Source organism: Labrus bergylta, chromosome 19 (genome assembly GCF_963930695.1).
Source record: "Labrus bergylta chromosome 19, fLabBer1.1, whole genome shotgun sequence".
NCBI classification, from domain to species: Eukaryota; Metazoa; Chordata; class Actinopteri; order Labriformes; family Labridae; genus Labrus; species Labrus bergylta.
In genome coordinates, this window is record NC_089213.1 from 17,155,969 (window position 1) to 17,181,021 (window position 25,053).

Sequence of the window (25,053 nt, forward strand, 5' to 3'; positions counted from 1 at the left end):
CCCCATTTCTATGAAACTTTTAAATAGTGGCAAATAAGACTGACTGGCACTGGAATTGTCTTTGCGCGTTTGCAATGGTATTTTAAGAACCTGATGTTATTTATATACTTAATTTTTAATAAATGATGTTTTTCATTTTATGTTAATGATGTCAATTATTGTCTTTTTTATGACTGCAGCACGGGTTAAGAGTCAGATCCAAATTTCTCACTTTGTGAGACAATAAAGTTCATCTTGAATCTTTAAACAGCAGCCTCTGCCATCAGGGTGTGAACAGAGAGGTGGAACAGCACTTTGAGTAGTCAGAAGACTAGAAAAGCACCATTTGTCATGTGTATGTAGATATGTATTTATACACATGTATAATATGTGTATATATTTCAAAGCATGTTTTATGTTACATGCATTCCTTCATACATCATATTACAGCTATAGCACACAAATATCTTTTGTAAAGAATACATTATTTTACTCTGCCTTAATATGATGTTTTAAGGTAGTTCATTACTTATTTATATTAGTATGCTCTTTTTTTTGTCCTTTCCTTCGTCCTCCCCACACGTGATACTCCCTCATTCATCAAACAAACCCGTCCAAATTAAACGAGAGAGACTGTCTTTGCCGAGAACAGAGATCCAAACATGTGCACTGATGTAAACTAAACTACTTTGAATTTATTTTATTCAGATCCTCTTCATTATTTTTCCTTGTTGTCTTACTATGATTGGATTTCTTTTTTAGACTTTTCTACAACATTCTTGTATTTCTGTAAACTTTTTAGTTTGTACTCAGTATTCTCTCACTGGGTTGCTTTTGCTGTTACTCTTTTTTTTCTTCTTGCTTGTCTTAAACTTTGTCACATTACTACAGTGTGAAAAATAAAAAAAATCAGAAGAGTCATCACAAGAGATTTTTTTTCAACATTTTATTAATTAACGCAACTTACAGTCAAGCCAAAGAGTGAACTATATTAAGTGATACATATTCACATTATGTCCTAAAAGGGTTTACAGCATATCTTGTGTTCTGTAAGCATAATTGTTAACAAAAAAAAAAAATATTAGGAAATGTAAAATAGAAATCAAAGCTTACAACTTTACAACAACAAGAACAAGGAGCTTAGCAGTGGATGTGAACAAATTAGAAATGAGCAACAAAAAGACCCTCACCAGAACAGGAATGACAGCAAATTCAGTTTTGGCATGTCGTGGTTTAAATAAGGGAGAAGAGAGAGAGAGAGAGAGTAAAAAGAGAGAAAAATAGAAACAACAACTCAACACTGAGCTCAAAATGACACAATGGAAGGGAGGTTTGAATTCACGCGGCTGTGCAGGGGCTGCCGTTGAAAAGAGACTTTGGTCACTTTGCTTCTCAATCATGGCTTACAATTCAAAACAACACGGGGAGAAAATGAAAATGGCCGAAGAGGGAAAACAACATGAAAAAACAAAAACGGAGTGTCCTGGAATCAGCTTTATGTAGAAATGAGGAGGGGAATAGATTTGATATTTGTAAAAGACTACAGATGATTGTCTGTTTTCCTTTTAGTTTCTCGGTGGACTACAACTCCAGGACAGCCTCTACATTCATAGGAGGTAGATAACAGGCAACGCTTCAAAGAATGTGTCTGAACGGGAATCAAGCTTTCTCTGTCAAGTCTGGGCAATTGTAGTGCATAATTTGTTCAACTTTTAAGGCCAAATAGAAACCTCACGTGTAGATCTAAGGCTATTTTAAGACAAAGGTGCAGAGGGGGGTATTAGGGGAGGGGGGGGGGGGCATAGTAAAGCAGATACAGCCCTTTCACGACATTACCTGAGTCAACAGTCGTGTTTTATACCACAGAGCCTCGCACGAGGCGTCTTCATCAAATAAACCAGATTTTTTTTGTTGCTACACAGACATTGGGAAAAAAGAAAAGAAAAAAAAAAGACAGAACAGACGTGGCTACAACGGAGAAATATTCAGATGAGATTTACATTTAAATTGCATAAATGACACATTTGGATTTGGCCACAAGGTGTAATGAATTGATTTGTTGTAGAACAGAAGTTGTACTGGTTGTGGCGTGTGCACAGTCATGTGGTGACATTCAAACCTCCCCCCCAGAACAAAAGGGGGAAATGAAAATTTGACTGAACAATATGAAGTACACTACAGAAAAAAAGTCAATGCAGCATATATCAGGCTTATGAGGTACTTCATGAATATATATAGATATATCAACCTTTTTAGAAAAGCTCTTCAAAGTCATATCATTCCTTATAATTCCTATTGATAGCATAAAATACCTCGTCAGTTATTTCTTTTTACTTTCCGCCCCCCGGTGGGCCTTTTTTTTTTATTTCTTTATTTGAGACTGCTTTGAAAGTGCAAAAAACAAATACTGATCGTTCTATGCAGCATCTACACTCAAGGTTGCATGATAAATTCTAAAAGAAATGTAAATCATTTTGTCTTTATGTGGCGCAGAAGATTTTTTATGAAACCTTTATTTTTTGTAAAAGGGAGAGAGAGAGAGATCTGACAAAAAAGGCACACATAAAGACGACTACGAATGCGCCGGATGTTTTCATTCAAAGTTACGACAGACTGAAGCTCTTGGCCACACGACCTCACATGTACCTCTCGTTGAAGTTTACAATGTTCTGATGCATTGTAAAATGTGTTTTCAATGTGTGTATTTTCCCTTTGTAAGTCGTCGTTTTATACCCTTGACAGAAATGGTGTTGCGTCTGGCTTATCCGAGGTGGAGTGGAAATGAACGGAGGAAAAAAAAAAAAAAAAAGGTTTTATTGCAGTACTGGGTTAACATGGCAAAGAAAATTAGGCATTAAATCACGTGGAGTGGCTTTATCCAGTATGAAACTTTGATATCTCAACATTCTGCTGAAAAAAAACAAACAAAAAAAAACTAAAAGTCTAAACTGTTCATCGGCCGTTGTCTGAATCTGACGCAGAGAGGACAGACTGGCATTAAACAAACTGCCAACAATTCACAGCTAACACACCAATGTTATTGCTGCACCAACACCTTTCCAACCAACATGTCTCCAAACGTTTACTGGAATATGAACACCCTGTCAGAGTGAACAGCAATGCCCCGTCTGATGGCACCTGTATGGGTATATATTTCAGTTATGATAAAAGTCCTAGATTGTTCTGGGCTGCTTCGGTCTTCAAAGAAAATAATTTAAAAAAAAAATGAATGACTCACAAGACACGCCCAATTACAAAGATTTGGTCCCCTGCAATGTCACCAACTAAAGCATCCAACCAGTCGTGATTACTTGGTTTTCCATTTATTAAGGTTAAAAGGAAAGAACAGTGCTCTCTAACACAATATTGGCTTGAATTGGTTTGGTCACAACAATTTTTTTCAATTTTGTTACAATTATTACAAATTAGGGCTTATATCAGCTAGCACCTGACACTGCTCTGAGGTAGTTTTTTTTTTTTCCCAAGATGGAAAAAAAATAGAAAGCCAAGTCATGCTGAAGACTAGAAATGCATTGAATAAAACAAATATACCCACATGAGCCTTCCATGATTGGATGCATATAGATTAGCTGGATGGTCTTGGTTCTGTTTGGTTGGTTTTGGTTGAGTTGGATGAAGCAAGGTAACAGTTCTCCACACAAGTCAGATTTACAGAACCAAATATGACTCTTTATGTCCACTGAAGGCAGCCAAGCCGTTTGTCTGGCTCATCCTGGCCTTGCTTAAGTCAGTTGATATGAAGCAGTTCTATCATGCTAATGTTTGGCGGGTTAAGTGTTTACAGATACAACCAATCTTAATTTAGCATGCTAACATATACCATTACGTTTTAGCATTACTTTTGTTGGTCACAAAACTAAAGAGAATTGAAACATTTGCCACTATAGTGGCACGAGGTTGCCAAAATTATACGGATTCATTGTCTAAGAACTATGAATTTTACACAAAATGTGCAAAACTGTGACCAGCTGGTTATTCAGCAGAAATGGTCATTGGATCACCAAAGTCTTTTGTATTCACCGTTTCTGAACACAAACATTTGAACAAAGTTTCAGGGCAATCTGTGTGAAAGTTGTCAAGATATTAAAGTGAAGAGCAATATGGTGGACAAAAACATCTGACCAACTTAGCCATCCGTACAGCTATCCTGCTAGCATGGCTAAAAATGACTGAAAATGAGTCTAAACAACAATGGAAGCTTGGCTGCTGAAGGACTGCTTAAAGACCCTTCATTACTTTTCTGCCTCCAGGCAACTTTAAAACCAAGACAAAGACCAGACAGGACGACCAGAATGTGGCGCTGTGGTCAGTGGACAAAGGTGTAATGGTTCTTTCTCAGGTCGACCATCACCACGTTTGATTTTGTACTCAATAATTCAGACTTAACACTACAGAGACCTCATGGACACCACACCAGTGTCACATGGCTACGGGTATTTGGCATGATAAAAAACTGACGTCAAGGACAAAGTGATTCTTCAGAAAGGTTTTTCTTTAAAAAAAAAAAAAAAAAAAGGAAAAGAATGCTTGCCGAGTGCCTTTTTGTTTTTATTACAAATGGTAAGTTCTGGAAAAAAACAACTGCGCTGTCATACAATCACCAAAAGTAAGGAACAAAAAAAAACTTAGATTGTTTGCTTTCAAGTGTCAAGGCACTAACGAGTTAGTGCACTGAACTGTGGGAGGATTTTCAGGATTTTACAGGACAACTCTGCAAGATCAGAGCACAGGAATATATGACTTAGGCCTCACGCAGAAGCCAAACATCTAACAGCAAACATCACACACACCAAAGCAACCATCATATATATACACACACACACGCACGCACGCAAGCGCGCGCACGCACACACGCACGCAGCTCTTTATGTTACAGCACCTCGCACAAGCATGACGATGAAGATGACGACGCTTTGCACCAGTGTGAAACATCCAGAGAAAGCCATCTCAACTGCAGACTGGGGTTCTACCTGCTGTAAATCAGTGAACAGATTCATGATACCGGCGGTGATGTGGGCGATATCTTAATCCATGAAATATCAAAGGAGGAAGCATAATACTTTCTGCATTTCATAAAGCCTATAAATAGAAGAAAAACACACCCAAAAAGTAAAAAGACGAGGCTATTCACAAGAAGCAAAAGTGAGTATAAATGTACTGGATGGATCGCCTATACAATATTACAAACCACGCAGGCTCTAAGTACATTCATTGATATTATTTGGAGATAGGAAAATAGGATCTACTCTACAAGAGGTTTTCTTTATATCAGCAATAGTTTCTTTCTCTACAAGAGACGGATGAGAGGCAGAGAGGAGGAACGTTATTTTACAGAGGGGAAAAAAAAAAAGAAAGATTTGTATGAGTTGTTGCTTTTTTCTTAAAAACGAGCTGTACTTTATTCTAAAAGTAACAAAAGTAAACAGGCTGATCGTTACAACTTGGAGGACATTTATCCCAGGCCTTTTCAACTGGATATTTAAATATAGAGATACATGACAAAAAAAACAAAAAAAAAAGACGTGGATTATTAATTCCATCAGCTTCTGATATGACTTTTTGTTAACAAGCCAGCTGTTTCTAGAACCTGCTCCTGCTCACCGCTTCAAAAGACACGGAGGGGGGGGGGGACAAAAGCCAAACTGAGGTGAAGAATCGGAAATTATGTGAGACAATATATCCTGTCGTATCATTACCTGTGCAGGTGTTTTGAGTTCCTAACTAAGCACCTCGGGCACCATTAAACTGAAAGTAGCTCCACATTCATCCAGGCTGGTGTTTTTATTTTTTTTATAATGTTCCATACACATTCTCCACTCGGCTCGTGATCAAGCAGATTTCTGGATATTGATATGTAAAGTCTGGTGGTGTCTCACACACAACCTTTCGTTCATCATTATTTACCGTATACATAATATATGTATAAATCCCCACAGAGAACCTAATGTCTGTAGTTAATGGTCTCTGTCTGACACCTGTCAGTTTGTGTCACATAAAAAGCACCCTTATGTCTCGCTTCACTGTACAAAAAGGCAACCCTCATCCACAAGTTTCTCTCTTTTGTTTACATTTTTTTTTAAAGGCAGAAGAGTATTTCTCAAAGACGACACACGCTGATACACAAAGTCAATTCTTGTTTAGTGCAAAAACAACAAATGTTTGAGATTTTTTTTTTTTTTCCGGGGGGGGGGGGGGGGGGAGGGAAGCAATTCCATTCTCATCTGCTATGTTAAGGTGCTGGTTCAGGTCATTTAAACACAAACAAGAAGCAGTAACTACAAGTAAGAAGCCATGTCCTCACACCATAATGAATTTCAGCATGCTATTATTGAGGACACTTGTTCACTTTCCTGACACGATATGACAAGTGTTTTCTGGTGAGTATCACATTTCTGAACACAGACCCCACACCAGTCTCCATCAAACTAGAGAACAAGACTCTCCTCATCCAGTCAAACTTCAATACAAATATTTCAACGCATGATCGCACAGTTAAGAGTTATGTATGAACATATTTGATGTGGAATTCAATATGCACTTTATAAATTGTCTATATAATATTTCCAACTTAAAGGCGACTTACAATTCCATCAAATCCAGGACATGCACCCATGAGACCCGATGAAGGCTCTGCATTCATTGTTTTAAAAAAACAAAAAATAAAAACTGCTCGGGCGTTTAAATCAAAGTCGGCCGTTCCACTGGTGCATAGAATTAAAAAACGGAAAGAAAGGAGGGAAAGCTGAGTGTGAATACAAACACTCGTCAAAGAATTTGGTCGTGCAGCTCAACGCTCAAAAAAAAAAAAAAAAAAAAAACCCTTACAGGAAATAGAAGACACATTCTCTCTTTTCATTTTGAATAAAAACTATGGAGAAAACAAAAAAACAAAAAAAAGATTACACAACTCCATAAAGTGAGAAAGCGTGTACAGCATCATGCACACAAAGCGTTTCAAACCTCTACTGTCAATGCAAGACTCCGGAAAAAATGCCAATTAGATTAGATAGCAGGGGTAATTATGCAGAAATGGCCAGCAGTGTGATGTTACCATAACACTTAAACAGGTAACAAGAGGTAGAACACACAGCCATTTCCAGACAATTACACCGGTGTCACGCGATATGGCCGAGCCTCCTGCAGCGATCACGTCTGTAGAAGTCACACTGACACTCTGCTATCAAAAGTGCATCTAAATTTACATGTTGTGAGACCAGCACCGGTAAGAACAATATTGACATCATAACAGTAAATATCAAGTACATGATTTCTTTCTCTTGTTTTTTTTTTAGAATGCCCCACAAACACAGTCAGTCGGATCTCTAGTTGCTTTACAGGTAAAAATGAGTAAAAAGGATGACACACAGAGGTCGTCAGAGGGAGAGGAAAGATCTTCGACATAATGAAGCATCTTTCGGTTTCTGTTATAACGTACATGTACAGAGCCTTGTCGACTAGTCCAGTGAGGATTTAAGGTGGTTTACAGTGAAAACTTCTAGCACCTAGAATCAAGACGTTCCTTTTTTTGTTTTTGTTTTTGTGCTTACGTCGTGTCTTTGTGAATATTAAATCATGTAAAAGTTTGTAATCTTGTTTGGCTAAGAAAGATTGCGTGTTACAAAGGATACACCCAACTTTTCAGGCTATAAAATCGACAGCGTTACAAATGACCACATATATACTTCACCCCCCCTTTTTAAGAAAAAAGGCATGAAGATGCTGAAAAGCACTAAGAAAACGCTACTAAATGCAACATGCTAAAAAAGAGAGGGGGGTGGGGGTAGGGGGAAACAACCAAGAAGAAAAGAGAATAAAAGCCCTGATTATCTACCTCTAGAAATGACCCAAATTCATGTGAGAGACCCCCACTGAGAAATCTCTTGGTTAAAAATGATGCATAGTTAGAAAGTGTAGACTACTTGCCTCCAATCAAGACTATGTGTTAACTTAGTTTTCAAACTCAGGTGGGATGTTAGGAACTGTCTAGAATCATTAGTAAGACAGTCTTAGAAGGCAAGAGAGTATTTGCATTTAAAATCTGTATAGAAATAGACAGAGTGAATTTAGACTACATGTGGGCCGGTCATTAAAAAAAGAAAATCTCTATTCCATTTTCAGCAGCCTCCGCTGAAAGCTTATTCAAAATATACCTCATCACCAACATGACTCTAAAGTAGAAAGACTCACAAAAAGTCATTTGCATAAAACCCAAGCTTTTGTGCGACATTTGCTCCCGCTTCATAGAGCGAAAACTTTTTTTTTTTCTTTTTTCTTTTTTTTTAAGGGACTCTGATCAGTTTAACTTGTTGCAGCTTTCACTCCACTGTACCGAACGCCTGGATATCAAGCGCCACACAAATATCACGCTCTTGACGGAAACACGGCAGAAAACAAAAACACTATACTGCGGCTATTTACAATAAAAACATGAAAGAAAAGGGTTAACGTGTAGAAAAGGAGGAAATCAAACAAATATCACAAAAAGTCTAAAAAGAGGAGTCAGCTACATGCATATTCGTAACAAAAAAAAAGAGAAGACAAATTGAAATTAAATTAGACTACAAAAACAAAAGGGGGAGAAAAGGATTTCATCAAGTCCCCCTCTATGTTGATTTCTATGTCATGTGTCTTTTTATCAACACGGCTCAGAGTACATTAGAAAGGTGTCCTTGCTGGGAACCAGTCCCAATACACTTTCTCTTTCAGATCAGACGTTCAGGAGAGGCAGAGAAGGGTCAAAATGCTGTGTTTGAACCTCTAGAATAAACTAAGGGTCTGTTCAAGGGCTGTTAACAAATCTGATGCAAAGAACTCTTTTCTGTATGTTATCACCAGATTTGGCATATTATGGTACTCTGTGTCAATCAGGGATAAATACTGAAAAACCCCTATCACATGTGGGCCTAATAGTTCATCGCCTTCACATAGAAATGACAACAAAAAGGTGGTCTCAAATGGCACTTTTCATCACACAGTGCCCTATGTGAAAGAGTCACACACAACCCTCAACATGTTAAGTACTTAAGTCCTGATTGAAGTACCTTCTGGTCAGTGCACTTTGCTTTGATTGGCTGATAATGTTTGTCAGGAGGAAATCAATAGGCATAGAAACAGAAAACAGCCCCCCCGCCCTTCCTTTTTTTTTTGACAATATTTGTTCCTTCTCCCTTCAAGCACTGAGGCCCAAAACACAAGAGACAGGAGAAGGAGGGTGAACCTATGAGTAATAAAAATCACCCTGATGTACAATGACACTGTCCACTAGTTTAGAAAGTATTTCTTCTGTTAGTGTACATACTTTTGCTTCAATACTTTTGCAACATATTTCCCCAACAAATAAAAAAAAAAACACACACACACTAATGCGCAACTTTTGAATGATACCTCTTCCTGCTCGAAGCCCAGAAAGAGGGATTACTTTGCATCTTACAGTCTAACAGCTGGCTTTTGTTTGGGTGGGTCGGGAGGGGTGGGTGGGGGGGGGGGGGGGCTGATGTACAATTGTAGACACATGGTCAACTGATAGGTCTCTCATGTAGGGAGATCACCACTGTGGCGCTATCTACAGCTGACGGTGAGACAGCGAGGGGGTAGTGTGTAACATCAGTGGGGTCTCACCCACGCCGACCTCCGGGGTTTTTGCGGTCTCAGGCAAAGTACATGGTGCGCAGGGTGTCCTGGTGGATCTGAACGGCCTTTGCCAAAGCCTGTTGGTCCCGCCCGTTGCTCTGGCCTGATGTGTGGCTGCCCTCGGCGCTGCAACAGAAACATTAAAAAGTTAGGGAACTGTCGAGGGCTTCACGAGTGTTTAATGATGTTTGACTAACAAGAACTCATACCATGAAGAAAAAACAGTTTTAAAAAGGCTCTTAGTCCTAACCTGTCATGTTCTTTGTCCACCAAGTGATAGCGAGCCCTGAAAGCCACCAAATGGGCGTAGTAAGCTGGTGCTGGGATGGAGACTGACCGGGTGCAGCGCACATAAGTGTGGCAGAGCTGGTATGTGAGGACCTGCAGTTCATCTGACGTGAAGTGGTTGTCGTCCCAGAGCACGTGATAATGAGACGGCCGGCTGGTACCCTGCGAGAAAGTGAGAGTCGATTTTGAGTCGAGTGGATAAAAAAAAAAACATCTTGCAGAGTCAACCTTTTTTTTTTTTGTTGTGCTTTCTTCTTCATGGCTACTTGCCACACGTGTTCTTCATTCAGTTCTTACCTGAATTCCAGCGTGACTGCAAAGGTAGAAGTCAAACTCTGATGGATGAGTGATTTTGGTGTCCACCGTGGTGCCTGCAGGAATGTTGCCACTTTTCCCAACCTTCAAAATGTAAAACACAAACACTATGGATTCTATTCCATTAACAGATATGTTGTACAGAAATTGTGTAAGAGTTAAGTATTGTAATTAGCTACATTTTAAATCACATCCGTTACTGACTATAAAAATAAGCCTGCTATGAATGATTTTCCCTCATCGCACCGGAGCGACGAGAGACAGAGACCCTTTTCTTGGCTCGGTGCCAACCTCGGTGCACCTCCACTACAGCGGGTCTACCTGCTGAAGGTGTTTATAAACTGATGTCTCATTGTTTTAAATCCAGGATGATTAAAATAAGTTGGCTGTGGTTCTTACTCTTGGACAAAGAAGTGGCTGAGGATGCTTTTTTTCACTGCAGCGTTCGCGACTACATTCGCCGCTGCAGCTCCGAGCAATAAACACATTTAGTTCCGGAAAGTTTTTCACAATAAAAGTCCCTAATTGCCATCTATGCGATGTGCTTTTATTTTGAAGCAGACATGTGAGGAAGTTGGGTGTTATAAGCTGCTGCAACTTAACACATCTCAGATGTGTGAAAATAAATACTTCAAACCAAACAGATTCAGTTAGAAGCTTCAGTAGCTAAGAGGTAAACAAACAGAGACTAAAACATCTAACATAATCTCATACAGGCTCATTTTAGAACAATAAATGGATTATCTTTCATCTCAGGTTTAGTTGCAGCTAAATCAGCCTTTGAGGCTGTCTTTGAGACTAACCAGCCTTAAAATAATAAAACTAAAAACACTAAAATACTCTTTATGATTGAGACAAAGATCCTTTTCGCAATTAAATAGAAATCAAGTATATCCTCTGAAAATACCTCTGTGAGTCATGACTGTCTACAATGGGTGTAACACCCGAGTCCCGCTGTCTGTGATGCTTTCCGGGTTTTCTGAGTCATATCTTCACTTTGTTTACATCACCAGGATGGCCGGCTGACTCATCCCCTCGTGTATAAAAGTTGTTTAATTGAAGGACTAGAAAAAAAAAGAGTAACATACTGTACTCACTGCTTAACTGTGTTTCTAGATCACGCTCATTTCGAGTTCATTTACATGCAGTGTGAAGATACGAGCATAATAAAGATCGCTAGCATTAGCATGCTAACACAACAATGCAGTGCGAGTTGTTTTGGTTTGATGCTGATGCTCAAGGGCAAAAAAAAAAAAAACCCATCTAAAGCCTTTAAACATTTCCCTTCATAAAACAGCTGATTACTTGAACATATAATCCTTGAATATTTATTCATCATTATGTATATTTTGTTTTTGTCAATGGGGTAGAAAAGAAAATGTTTATCTGAAAAGATAAATCTTTGGAAAGATTGGCCTTTAATTTAAAAAACTTTGAGATTAATATCCCCTCGTCCTTTTTTCACGACACACGAGAGATGTGTTGTTAAAAAAAGTAACTAAGTAACTTTTACTTAAAGTACATTTTAAACAAGTAACTTTTTACTTTTACTTGAGTAGAATTTTTTACTTGAAACTCTTTACACCTCTGGTTGTATGCCATCAACAAGCAGTCAAGTTAAAGTTTAAATCCATCCATGTGTCCACCCTTCTTGTGAAAGGAGAACATGCAGGTCTCTCTTTTTTGATGAAGTTTATGATTGCCTAAATGTCCACCCCAACCACTGACATCATACTCACCCTCTCGTTTCTGTCCATGCAGAACAGTCTCGTGTGGTGTCTCTTCTGCACCACCACAAAGGTGATACCAGGCTGGTAATCCTTCTCTAGTTTGATGCAGGCCTCGCGGATCGCCAGCAGCTCATGCTGAAGGACCTGCATGGTTTAAAATGACAGGACATGAAGGGTTAACAGATGACCGTTTGCATAGGGTTAGGGTTATTATGATGAAAAGCTTTGAGACTATTCTAAGGTGTTAACAATTAGCCATACAAAAAAACAAAAAAACAGAAGAATTAACAGAAACAATCAGCTCCACTGCATGCATTATCAAATGATATTTGTCCTGCGTTCTAATAGTTTTCTGAATCATCACTACCATGAGTTTCACCTGGTTGAATTGGCCCTCAGAGATGCCATCACGGTAGTAGATGATTCTGGTCGGCTTGAAGCGGGTCGATTTGTAGAATTGGATGAGCAGCTCCCTCACCATGGTGGCCAGGTCCTGGATGATGTCCTGACGGTGCTGCTGCACCCGCACTGTGGCGCAGTATCTGCTAGGGTGGGCATCCATACTACCCACGACCTGAATGGGGAAATATCAACAAGAGTAAAAAAAAATAATTTGTCACAGAACATGAAAAGTGTGAAAAGTGTAAGGTGCAGGATGATGGGGAGTTTCAGGGAGGTCAACGGGAGTCTGGGGTTATTTTTGAGTTTATGGACTACGAATTTGGCCATATTGAACAACTACAGACGTATGCTTTGAAGAGCCATACCTGACTTATAACATACATTAAACAGTAAAATAAATCATCCTTTGCTCTTTAGTCTGGCTTACTCTCTACCCTCAGTCAAAAGCTGGTAGATACCTGCCAACTTAAAACCTGGTTTGCAGGTAACTGGTTTTTAAGCACATCACTGCATCAACAACTTCTGGACTTCTAAGGGTAAAAACATTTAAAAAAAGCAGAGACATGACTAATATGTTTCACTTAAACACTTATTTTTACATAAAGCGGAAAGAGGCAACATTTACTTTTCTAAACAGACCCCATCAGTAACCATGTGAGGTAGCACATGGTGGAATTCTACTGTGATTGTCGTTCTTTGGGTGTTGCTGGGAGCAGCCTGGCCTCAGTCATATAATAAATGTTCCGGCGATAATACCAAAACAATGCGTTAAAAGAGGCTTCAGAACTGCATTGATGGTTGGTGGTTCTAGGGCTTAAGTTTGGCATCCGTTTGTCATTTTTAGGAATGGTGTGAAGCTACTCACGGCAGCGATTGAAGGCTTTTTGCCATCTCCTGCAGGAGGGTGAGTCACATCTGCACCAAGGAAGATCACCGGCTGCTGAAACACCAACGGCCTGGAGTGAAAAGATAAAGAGTAGAAACAGTTAAAAATTCAGCACAAAATAAAAAGAGAGTATAACAACATTTTTTTATATGTGTCCCATCGATTCATCTCATTATACGCGGGTCTTTACTCACCTGCCCTGTGGGAGGAGGATGTTGTTGACACCACCCAGCTTGACGTTGATCTTCAGACAGAGGTTGGAGAGGGTCTGAGGTGTTGTTTTTTGAACGTTCTTCACCTGCACACACTGCGTGGCCATGCCAAGTACCGTGTCCCCGACACGTTTCACCTCAGCTGCAACACACACACGAGGGCAACAAGGTGAGAAATTAATGAAACACTCTCAGGTAAAAAACTGATGTTTTCAGATCCAGCCATGGTGCATTAATCTGGGACAGGATGCGTGGTCTGATTCACCTCTGTGGCATCAACACATACGCATCATCTGTAAAGCCCTCAATCCTTTTATGCAGGATGTAATTCCTGGAGTTTCAATGAGAACCACAGCGTCATCTGGTCCAAACGCTTTTTTTTCTTAAAGCTTCAATAGAAGCAGTAAAACTCACTCAGCAGGAATGTTCATTAGAATCAGACCAACTTCATGGGACTCAAATATGACTTCTCTTAAGATTTAAATCCTTGCTGATTTCGGCAGTTTGTGAATTGCATAATGTTTTTTTTTTAACTGTCCAACTCTGTCAAAGCAGTAGTTTTCACAAAGATCGGCTTGCTACCTATGAAGCGAGTCATTTTCTGTGAACTCCAGGCTGCGTAAGCGGATCCCTTACCGTAGACAGGTGTCTTTCCAGGTAGGATGACGACCACCAGCTGGAGGCCCTGGTAGGTGTATTTGAGGTGCCTGAACATGGGCTCCACGCTGTCCGCTCCCTGGGCGTATTTACAGAAGCACGGCTGACCCTGGATGGGCATCCCTGCATCCCTTGAGATCTTCCTCAGCTGATCTGTGAATGCTCTGAGAGACACCGTTCAGTTAGGGTTTAGATTGTAAGATGCAAATGATAGGTAAACATCAAAGAAGAACATGTCTTGCACATGCTATCCATTGCATCAACGCTAGGTCAACACTCACATAAACCTTGAAACATATTCGAGATCAGAACCCAACTGCAAAAGAGAAAACCTAGCCGAGCACCTCAGATGAAAATTGCACAGCTGAGCATATTCATCTTGCACTCTTTTAGCTCTACAAAAGGCAAAAGACTTTCCTTATGGGGCCAATCAAAAGATTCTAGACACCAGACTGTTCAGTTGTGAAGGAACAAACTGTTGGACAAATCAAGCATGACAGCAATGTGCTGTGTCAATGTTTCATTGAGGACTTTTATTATGAACATACTTGAGCAGGAGTTCAGTGCACTGTCTCTGCGGTGCGAAGCAGGCGATGGCCCACACCTTGATCTCAATGCCAGTGTGGAACTGCTTGTTCCTCATGTCCCAGACTCCTTGGATCGGTGTGGCTATTGCTTTGTTCTGAAATCAACAATGAACGCCAGCTTGTTAGCAGTGCTAGTCAGTTTGCAGGACATCACGTAGTTCCAGTGATGCGAGTAAAATGAGTGCTGTCTTTCAGGTAAACCATCAGCACATCCACGCGACTGATCATCTTACCCTGCCTCCGTACAGAATGGAAGGTGCTTGTAAGACTCTGCCATTTACTTCTGTCATCTCATCCCTCACCATCACTCCGAATTCACGTACGTAAGGGTCAGTGTTGAAGTTGGCACTCCTCATCTGGATAAAAAGAAACAAAACAGTTTTGTTGGCTGTGAATATCTCCTCTCATCACTTAACCCCCAACACCTGCAAATGTAGCCATGTTTAAATGTCTGTCAAGATTTTCATTAAATGCAGTCATAATGGAAAATGTTGTAATGGTACATACAGTATTGAGCCGATAAAGACACCGTCTAATTATCAAAACACATAGAGGGGCTTACAGGCATTGTGCAGCAGAACATTGTGTTTAAATCATCCATAATTCAGTCTTTTGGGGGAGAATGTGCCCCTTTCTATGCAAATCACCCTTAATCTGACAAAGTGTGTAATTCACTAACACAAGCGCTAACAGCTACGCAGCGTAAGAGTGGAATAACATGTGCAGAGACCAGGTGGTGACATCACTGCACTACACCTTTAAGAGATGTCTCGCTCAAACTTTCCACTGATCAGGAAAACAGTTCAGCCTCTGCTTGACTTTAAAATACTTTATCTTTATTTAAAGTCTGTAAATATGACTCTGATATAAGTATAATCAATATAACCAGGGGTTAAATCAGTCTGAGGCTGTCAGTGGCTCCACACTTTGTCCACATCTGTGGAGACGCTCTGGCGTCGTTATGCACAAAGACAACGTTTGTTTGAAATGTATTTATTTTTCTGGCTCAGAACTGACCTCTAAGTTTCATTCAGTAAACACTTATCCCAAGTCTCTTTCACACATGCACTGTAGTCCTGAGAATGTCCCAAAATGTTCCCGTCGGAGCAGGAAATATTCAAGATATTTCAGTTCTGCTTAATGGACTGATAGATGATGTCATTTATGCTGAGCAGTGCTTTGCTGCTGTTTACTGTCCTGATTTCTTTCTGGAACATGTCAGGAGTGCTCGTGTGAAAAAAGGGCTTCGGTGACCTACCAGTTTACTGATCTCATCCTGGCGGTCCGGTGCCGATCGAGCTGTGGCACGAATCATAGTCGAGGTCTGATTGTCGGTCAGCTTTTTGATGCAGCGCTGTCCTGCCACGATGTTACACACCTGGGATAAACAAAACAAGGGCGAGACAACAGTTTAAGAGAAAACATTTATAGAAGTCTCTTTGACCTATCAAAGAAAGAACGAGTAGGATCTGTTGCTTACCTCAAGAGGTAGGTAGGTGTGTTTCTGCTCCTGTCCCACCTGTAGACACGGGAGGTGGGGGTATCTCAGGATGAGCTTGTATTTGTCTTTGAAGTACTGTGCTACTGTGCATTCAATGGTTTGGCCGTTTTCCTGCTGCAGAGGGAACCTGAGGGAAGAACAGAGACCAAGAAATGTCAAGAGGAGCCACATTTCTCCAACAAAAACCTCCTAAAAGCTGCTCAGCACATCACATTTAAAGAGCAAAGAGATCAATGTCAAGACTTTCCTCACATCAAACACTCAGTATGTGCTTAAAAAACACAACGTCTAGAAATAGAGGGAGCCTGCATTATACATGGCGCTAAATACAGAAGAATTCATGTAACAACAGCCTATTGTGTCTTCACTGAAGACTAATGACTGAGCTGCAGTGAACTTTCTAATAATGTAACATGACCACAGACGTGATGAAGAGCACCGTCTTACGTTTGGTGGCTGGCTGGCCTTCTGGTCACGTTGCAAACTCTGTACTTCCTCTTCATCTGCCCACAGTGAGTGATCTCCACCTTCAGGCCTAGGTATAGGAATCATGTAAAAAGATAAACAAATGATTTTAAATACCAAAATCGTGAAATGAAGAGACATTTTAGTGACTTAAGATATTGTTCATAGGTCCTTACATGTTACGGGACAGAAAAGGGACAAACAGAAAATGTCTTCAAGCAATAACAGAATTAAAGGTGCACTGTGGAGTTTTGGTAGAGGAATGTGAAAGTTGGAGAAATGTACAGATTCTGTGGTATATGTTCATAACTCTATACACAAAGTGTCCTCAGAGGAAAATGTGCTCCCTATGGAACAGTGTTTGAAGATAAAAATGCGAGAAGTTATGGTGGAGGGCCTGCAACAGTGAAACCATAACTCTCCTGGCAGCTTTTTAGGGACCAATTTTTTTCGTTGAATAAAGTTTGTGTATTGAGTTCAGAAAATATAGCATAGAATTGTTTCACTTCTCCAACTTTTAAATTTCACTACCAAATCTACATAGTGCACTTTTAAAGATGGCGTTTATTTAACCATTAAATTTGATAAAATAAATTTGAATCATGTAGCCGAATTTTCTCCTTGATGAATAGACGTTATTGTCAAATAACACAAAAGAATCTTAAGGTCCTGACACACCAAGCAGGCAGCAGAGAACTAGTGGCGACTAAGGCCGACTGTGGCGTCGCCTCGCGGCCCTTTTGTTTTAGCCAAAAATTAGCTCTAGAACACACCGCAAAGACTACAGCCGACAGACAACCACCACGTACGTTCTGCGCATGCGTGAGAGGAAATAACTCCCCATGCCAGCAGGCGGCGGTATTCCATTGTTATGATGCAAGAGCATTTTCACACCGCTGACGCGCACCACTCATATTATAGGTACTACTAATCCAGAATAATGTCTGATGAAAAGTTGAAAATGGTACTGGTGTTGTCAGCCCTTGGTCTTTTAGTGGAAAAAGAAAAGAAGAGGCCGAGCCGACAAATAAGGAGAAACCGCACTAATGGGTGAAAGCATGGATACTACAGCGGCATGCTCAAGGGGCTTTCCCCAACATGTGTCGAGAGCTGGAGTTAGATGAAAGCTCCGAACAGCCAATCAGAGAGATTCTTCATAACAACTGCGCAGACGCCGATTCAACTTCAACATGTCGAATCGGCTTAAAAAAAAAAAAAAAAGCAGACGGGGGGGTGGGGTGGGGGGTGGGGCCGACGGGTAGCGACGGAGCTGGACACACCGCAAAAACAAGGGCGACGGTCGCTCACCGTAGGACCAACTAGGACCGCTGGCCGACGATCTCCTTGATGTGTCAGGGCCTTAATAGGGATTCGAGCAAAAACAAATCTTTTTGACTGAAAATTCTGGACATATAAATGAAATGCAGAGGAGCTCGCTACATTAGCATCTTAATATTAAAATGTGTTTTCTCATCCAATAGAACGAATAACTCATTTTTCAAAATCAAGGGCAATAGGTATGACCATGGCTGTGTCTTTAAGTACATTGTGACGGTAATGTTTGAACACACTGACAGCCTTATTGTGCACCTATTCATATTAACCCACTGGCACCAGGCAGTGATACAGCAAACTCAAGGGAAGTGAAAATTGTGAAAGAGTTCCAAAAAAAAATGCAGGTGGGGGCGTCGGGGAGAATTCCCCATAAATATATAAAGTTATTTTAGTCTGCAAAGAAACCTTTTAGGAGTGTGTTGAACTTAGAATATGAAAAAAGAGAAGCTTGAGGAGGAAGTACTCAGGCCTGCTACTCGAGCAGCTCGAGATAAGAATACCTGAAGTGTAAAACAAGGCCTCTTGAAAGTTATGAACATTACTTTAAGAGGGTTAACAAACTTGTCCGTCATGTTATGGACTTTCATTCTCCTGTGTTTCACTTTGGTCAGGGTAATTAAAGTCGCTCACTGAAGCCTACTAACATGATATGTCCGGGAATGTGCACTCTGACGTTAGCTACCAAAATGAGAGCTGACCTTATATACTAAACCGAACATCATGTAACATGTAGCAGACGGGAGAAAAGTTCTTATTCTCACATCCAGATGAAACACAGCAGAAACACGATGCTATACTTGTGTTTCAATTCACGTAACTGCATGTAAAGTTGTCAGCAACCCCCATTCTCCTTGTTTCTTCCCCCCGTCGGACGGACACAGACCAAAAATATCATTACAATTCTGAATATGACAAAAATTCCTTGTGGCGACAGATCGTTGATCCCTGATCTAATTGACAAGAAACTACAACATCTTCTGCTCAAAATTTCACTCACCTTTAATTTCTTTTGTAAACTTGACTCGCTGAGAGTCGGTTAAGGGCTTCTGTTGTTCCTCGATGCTTTTGAAATCCAAGACCTCACACATAAACTCGATTACTGGCTGGGCTTTGTAGAACGCAGTGGCTGAAACTGCAAGCGAAACAAGCACGCATGGGTGAGAATGACCTTACTGAAATAACAAAACTTCATACGATGTGAAGAAAATCAAAGAAAAACTTAAGATACCATCGATGTTGAGCATCATCTTCCAAAGGGAAGGCCTGACAGACTGGTGGAAGCCAAACCACACCTCTCGACCACCGCCGAGGGGGTTCGAACATCCTTCTGAGGGAGTGAAGAAAGAACGGCCCACTGGGGTGTACCTGAGACAGAGGAGAGTCAGCCGAACAGCCCGATTAATACACCAACAGAGATATTTTCATGACTGGTTAAAAATCAACATTTGTGACCCTCGGTGAATGAACATGTTGTTGATAACACTCAGCATTTGAACAGTTTTACAGGTTTGAGATTTTGAGCATTTAGAAAAAGATTGCCCCCTGCCAATATCCCCACGTTCACCACCCTCACCCAATACAAAAAAAAAAACGTTATCTTTCGGCTGACAGACGTACCAGAGAACAGAATCATTTAAAGGCAATCTATCGTGTATATAAGAATCTCTTTTTAACGATAACAAACCCACCTCATAGAAGGTAAATGTCTCATGACCACATCCAGGGCTTGGACGGTCTCAAACGGGACGCTTGGCAGTCGTCCCGCCAGAGCCTCGTGCAGAGCCTGCAGGCTGACGCAGGACACCCACTTGATGGAGACTTTGAAGCTGCGGTCTTTGCCTTCGCCAGGAATGGTCACCTCGAGTTCCACCTGGGTGACAGATGAGCGAGAAGACACAAAGACAGAGGCACTGCAGTGAGATTTCAACTTTAGAAAAACATTTCTAAAAAAAAAGGTGTAGATTGAATCTGTTATTTTTAACAATGACATACCTTGTCTCGGCCAATGGGTAAAGGCATGGCGGTGTAGAGATTTTTCCTCCCGTCATACACTGGCTTTCGATCACCAAAGATCTGTGTTTTAAAGTGCTGGACCATGTGCTCCACAATTTCACTGAGGATAAAAAAACAAAACAACAACAGATGAATAAGCACAAAGCTTATGTCGTGTACATGCAAGGGGGCTGCTGATACTCACCGATTGACCCTCCTGGGGCATTTCTCGGGCTTGATGTCGATGTCGTAATGGTAGACCTCCAGTTTGGGGATCTCCATTTCAAAGAAGTTGGCCTGGAGCTTGATTGTCCTGCCCATGGTGCCAAAGTCTGGCCGTGATGGAGGCTTGAACACATATTCTGGCACTGGGGAAGATGGGGGTTCTGGAAAAAAAAAAAAGGTAGGCGAGATGAAGAAATATGTAATGTATAAAAGACACTGGACATTTCCCCACAGTCTTTAGGACCCAAGTGCATCTGGACGAGTCACTTATAACTCATAAGTTAGTGTTTATTAAGTTAATATAATAGAACCAGTGGAGAGTCACTCCTTTACACCTGAAGCATTGAGCTGTATGTGGTGTTTACAGCAAGCTAGTTCATAATCCACACTGACACTTAGTTAACTGATGACAGTTCACTGATTGTTGTTATTACAGCTGAATCCCAACTCACCTGACACTGGAAGAAATATTCCAGGTCATTCATTTTAGTGGGTAGTGGGCTTCTGAGACGTCTGGCATTAATGAGGCTATGATTTGAGTACTGTTCTACCCCTGGAGAGAATGCATCAGGCTTTGATCATTAGCAGACATGTTGAACCAAGACTCCATATATCTGCAGGTTCAGATATTACAGCGAGACCTTCAGTGCAAACTCCCCATGCCCATCTGAGCCTTATCTTTACGCTCCAGCTCTGCTTATTCAAACAGAACGACACCCATAAAGCCTAGTAATGAATATATTGAACAACCTTTGCTGTTTACAAAACCCAGTGTCATTAGCACATAATGATGTGAGCTCAGCGGACCATGTAGCATGTCTTCAGTATCTCATTTATAGTGCTAAATAATCCGTGCACTATTTCATTATTCAGCCAGAAGTTTAAATTGTATTCCTGATGAGTAAACATTGTGATCGCCCAAGTTTTTTTTTTTTTGTCGCCATTAACACTGGAACCATGCAGCAGCCAGGTTAAGGATTTTAAAAGCCCAAATATGGAATAGAAACTTACCAGAGCTTGCTGACCCAGAGGAACGGGGTCCCTCGGCCATCTCAGAGGCTACAGAGGGGCAACGAAAGACATTTTAAGAACACATTATAATACAATTGATCTAATGCACACTGAGGGTACATTTCTAGAAGTAGTGGAAGTGTATAGTTATGTTTCTGTCTTGTTATAACAGACACATCACACACACACACAGGAGCATTTTTTGATAGAAAAAATAAACACTGAATAGAGTTTTACTAATTTTTCATTGCAAACACCCTTAAAAAGTATGTATTTATCTCTTATCACTTCCACAGCACCATCGTCCACAATCAAGGGCAACTTTTTCTAAAAAAAAAAAAACCCTTATCAACCTGCACACAGAAGGAGTCTCGCAAGCTGGTTATCTCAGTCCACTGAAGCCACCCTTTCTTGGGAGAAAATAATCTACACGCTGAGACAATTTGTAATTTAGTACTACAAGAAGAGAAGAGATGCCTCCTGCAACATTAGAAAACCACACTTTCCACTGAACCAACCCAAATAACTAGATAAGACAGAAGGACAAATCTTGCACAGTTTCCCTGGATGAACAGAGACAAGTGGGATAACATTATATTATCTATCATATATATATATTATATATTATAGTCACACAAGAAGTCTGTCTGCCAAATGAAAACCAACTGTTACACTGTGTTACCTCACTCAAACTTCATGTGTATCCTTCATAACCTCTATATGCTCAATGTCAAAAAAGGTTGAAATACAATCACAGCGCAATATCGAGGTGTCCTTAAATGTAAATACCGGGCAAAAAAAAATTGGTAACACAATGTGTAATTACCAAATGAAGTCGGATACTACCCCCATGACTAAGATTGGTGATGATAGCATGGTCGGCCGCTTCAACTTTCCACTGGGTGTGCAACTAGCACGTCCTCAAAAAAAAAAAAAAACAACACTCACCTTTGTCTTAACAATCGCGCATCTGATCGAGAATACAAACGCCAATCAATCCAAACCCACCCCCCAAGTGTGATTATATCAGGCAGCTAACACAAGTTTAAACATGCGAATTACCGAGGAGCTAACTCGGCTAGGTAAAAGCAGCTTCTTGTGTGTTGCACGCTAGCCTCTCTGCTACTAATGCCTCCACTTAGACCGGGACGAGATGTTCTTGATCGCACCGTTTTCTACTCTTGTAATAATCAGGAGAAACAGAAATAAGAATTCAAAGTGTGTTTCAGCAATGGCTCGATGCAATGAGGCACAACAATGCTGCAACTAGTGTTAACATTTACTGGCTGTGTCGTTTCGCCGATGCTAATGTTAGCTCCAGCACTTACCTCCAGTAGAGGAATACATTTTGTCGACTTTTTTAAGCGTGTGTCGTGGACCTACGAACACTCCACTTTATTCAGGCGAAATCCCACCGAAACTCATACGTGGTCGAAAAGTATGTAAATGAACAAGAGCAATGGAGGAAGCCCAGTTCAGAAATAAAGATATTTAGTTAGCCAAGTGGTAAATATTTGGAGTGTCTCATCCTCGGCACGGCCCCATCCCCCCAACACACAAAACGGGAGCCGAGAGAAAAGATAGTACGGAAAAGAACCATGCAGGCCAAGAGGCTTCCCTCCACTGTACTTCCGCCTTTGGTCGCTCCCCGTCAAGCCGACAGAACCATGACGATACTACATTTTGGTTTGTTTTTTGTTTTCATATCAACACGGCACAAGCGCAACAAAAAGAAAAAAAAAGGGCTTTTTAATTTATTGCACTTTAAAAATAATATTTATAATAATACGGTAACCTGTCACCTCTGTAACAGAGAAACGCAAACTAATAAACATCACTAGTATGCGCGTTCTAGTATCAGATATTTACAATTTATAAAGGCTGACTCTTTCTTAAAAAAAAAAAAGAAACGTGCCCAATCCTTAGAAGCTCTCAATCAGCGCATTTTGGTGTAAATTAAGGCCAAAAGAATATAAATTATTGTTCATGGGGTGAACAATCTTGCTGGCCGCACGCTCCAGTGACGTCAGACGCACTCTGCGCGCTCGCAGCCCTGACCCGAATTCAAATCTGTAATCACAGGAAAGGTAGATTTCACGAGATTATATAGATACAACGACTTTCTTTTTGGTGTGCCTAACCATATCGCCCTGTCTTTTTGATATACCAATAACAAACCGAGGAAATAAAAACTTGTGAAAGTGCAAGCCCTTACAGTCTATGGGAAAGACAAAACAAGAAGAAATTCGTTGCGCGGGTAGAGGAAGTACTTCCGGGGCATACAAACCAGGTAAGCGAATAAAAATAAGAATTAACATTTCTGTAACACTCGGGTACATTTTTCTTTGTTAGTTCAGTCACAAGGTGTAATAATGGTACAATGTGAAGCGAATGAGAAAAAGTTCAGTTTTAATACTTGTTGATAAAAGAAGGAATAAACACGCTGAATTCTAATTTATATTGAACAAGCAAAATGACAGTAAAAAGTAGTCTATTACAGCCTTCTGCCTTTACAGAAACACCTGTGGTGCACCGATCATAGACTGTAGGTATAAATAGGCTATGTCGTGTATCACTCGATTATTCTTTCATTTCCCTTTGTCCTTTTTTCTTCTCACTTCATGTTTGTTGTAGGTTTGTAGTAGAACTGTATGGACCTTATGTAGGGCTGGGAAATATATCGAGTTTTTAAGATATATCGATAGATTTTCAAACAAGATATTGGGTAAGACAATATCGTTAATATGGATATAGTTTAAGTTGCATTAAAATAATGTTATAGAGGTGCCAGGTCACCTTTTTCTCATCTCACTGATGATGACTGACTGTCTGTCCCTCTTAACCCTGCTCCTCCTCTCTCTCTCTCTCTTTTATTGTATTTAAGGAACATTTAGTACCTTTAAACAGGTAGTTTATTTTTCCATGTGTATTCACTGTTAATAAAACACATATCGATATATATCAAGTATCGCCATTCAGCTAAACAATATTGAGATATGAGTTTTGGTCCATATCGCCCAGCCCTAACCTTAAGTGTTCTGTGCACTGTGTATTCTACCTCCTACTGTGAGAGTAGATATAATATTAAAATACCCTTACATCTGCTTCCTACAGCCCTTTGGATTTTTATTGTATATAATTTCAGTATGTGTCTAAATGTTCTGTAGGCTTCCTACATTGTCTCTCTTTTTCATTGAGCGCCCCATTTTCCATAGTTAACTTAAATATCATCCACCTTTGTCTGTCTTTTTTATTTCTCTTGGAGTCTTCCACTATGCGATGCTTGGTGTGCAGCTTCTTGTTTTGGCCACTAGTCGGCGTTGTCCACCACTTAATGGGTAGACGGAGGTGCTGAGATTTGATTAGGTTTTAAGATGAGATAAGACAAGATGAGTATTGTATTATCCGATTAGCAAAACCTGTCATTTTTTTCATTGTAATAAAAAAACAATTGCAAAACTGCTGGTATGTTTGAAAAGAAGCCTTAAACAGTTATTTCAGGTTGACGTCGTATAGCACATGAAATGGGCTATAGGCCTACTGGTTCAATTTTATGTCACGTTAACTGGACATTAAACACTTTGATGAAATACAGGCCTAAATTCAGGAATGAACTAAAGAATGATTTAATCAGGTTTAGCAAGGGGTTAAAATAAGTGTAGACTATAAATTTAAAAAAAAAAGAAAAAAGCAGGAAAGATTAAATCATTATAATTGTATTTGGTTTTATGACTTATTCTGTGAGAAATTTGCCGACTTCATTTCATGTTGTAATTGTCAGAAATTAATAAAACAGCGACTTTTTGATCAAATGTTT

At 40.2% G+C, this 25,053-nt stretch overlaps 1 protein-coding gene across 1 annotated transcript; it reads right to left on the bottom strand.

Annotated features, from left to right (window-relative positions):
- Positions 1–2,299: 2,299 nt before the first annotated feature.
- On the bottom strand, positions 2,300–23,168 carry ago2 (argonaute RISC catalytic component 2). Its single transcript, XM_020648066.3, has 20 exons — positions 22,565–23,168; positions 21,237–21,284; positions 20,206–20,386; positions 20,001–20,121; positions 19,697–19,878; positions 19,237–19,373; positions 19,006–19,140; positions 16,656–16,743; positions 16,188–16,335; positions 15,966–16,085; positions 14,941–15,063; positions 14,669–14,802; positions 14,100–14,284; positions 13,446–13,605; positions 13,231–13,321; positions 12,343–12,537; positions 11,973–12,107; positions 10,216–10,317; positions 9,881–10,080; positions 2,300–9,756 (listed from the first exon to the last, which is right to left on the bottom strand). Exons 1-20 carry the CDS (start codon positions 22,581–22,583, stop codon positions 9,648–9,650), a joined length of 2,613 nt encoding a protein of 870 aa, XP_020503722.1. The 5' UTR covers positions 22,584–23,168; the 3' UTR covers positions 2,300–9,647.
- Positions 23,169–25,053: the final 1,885 nt, after the last annotated feature.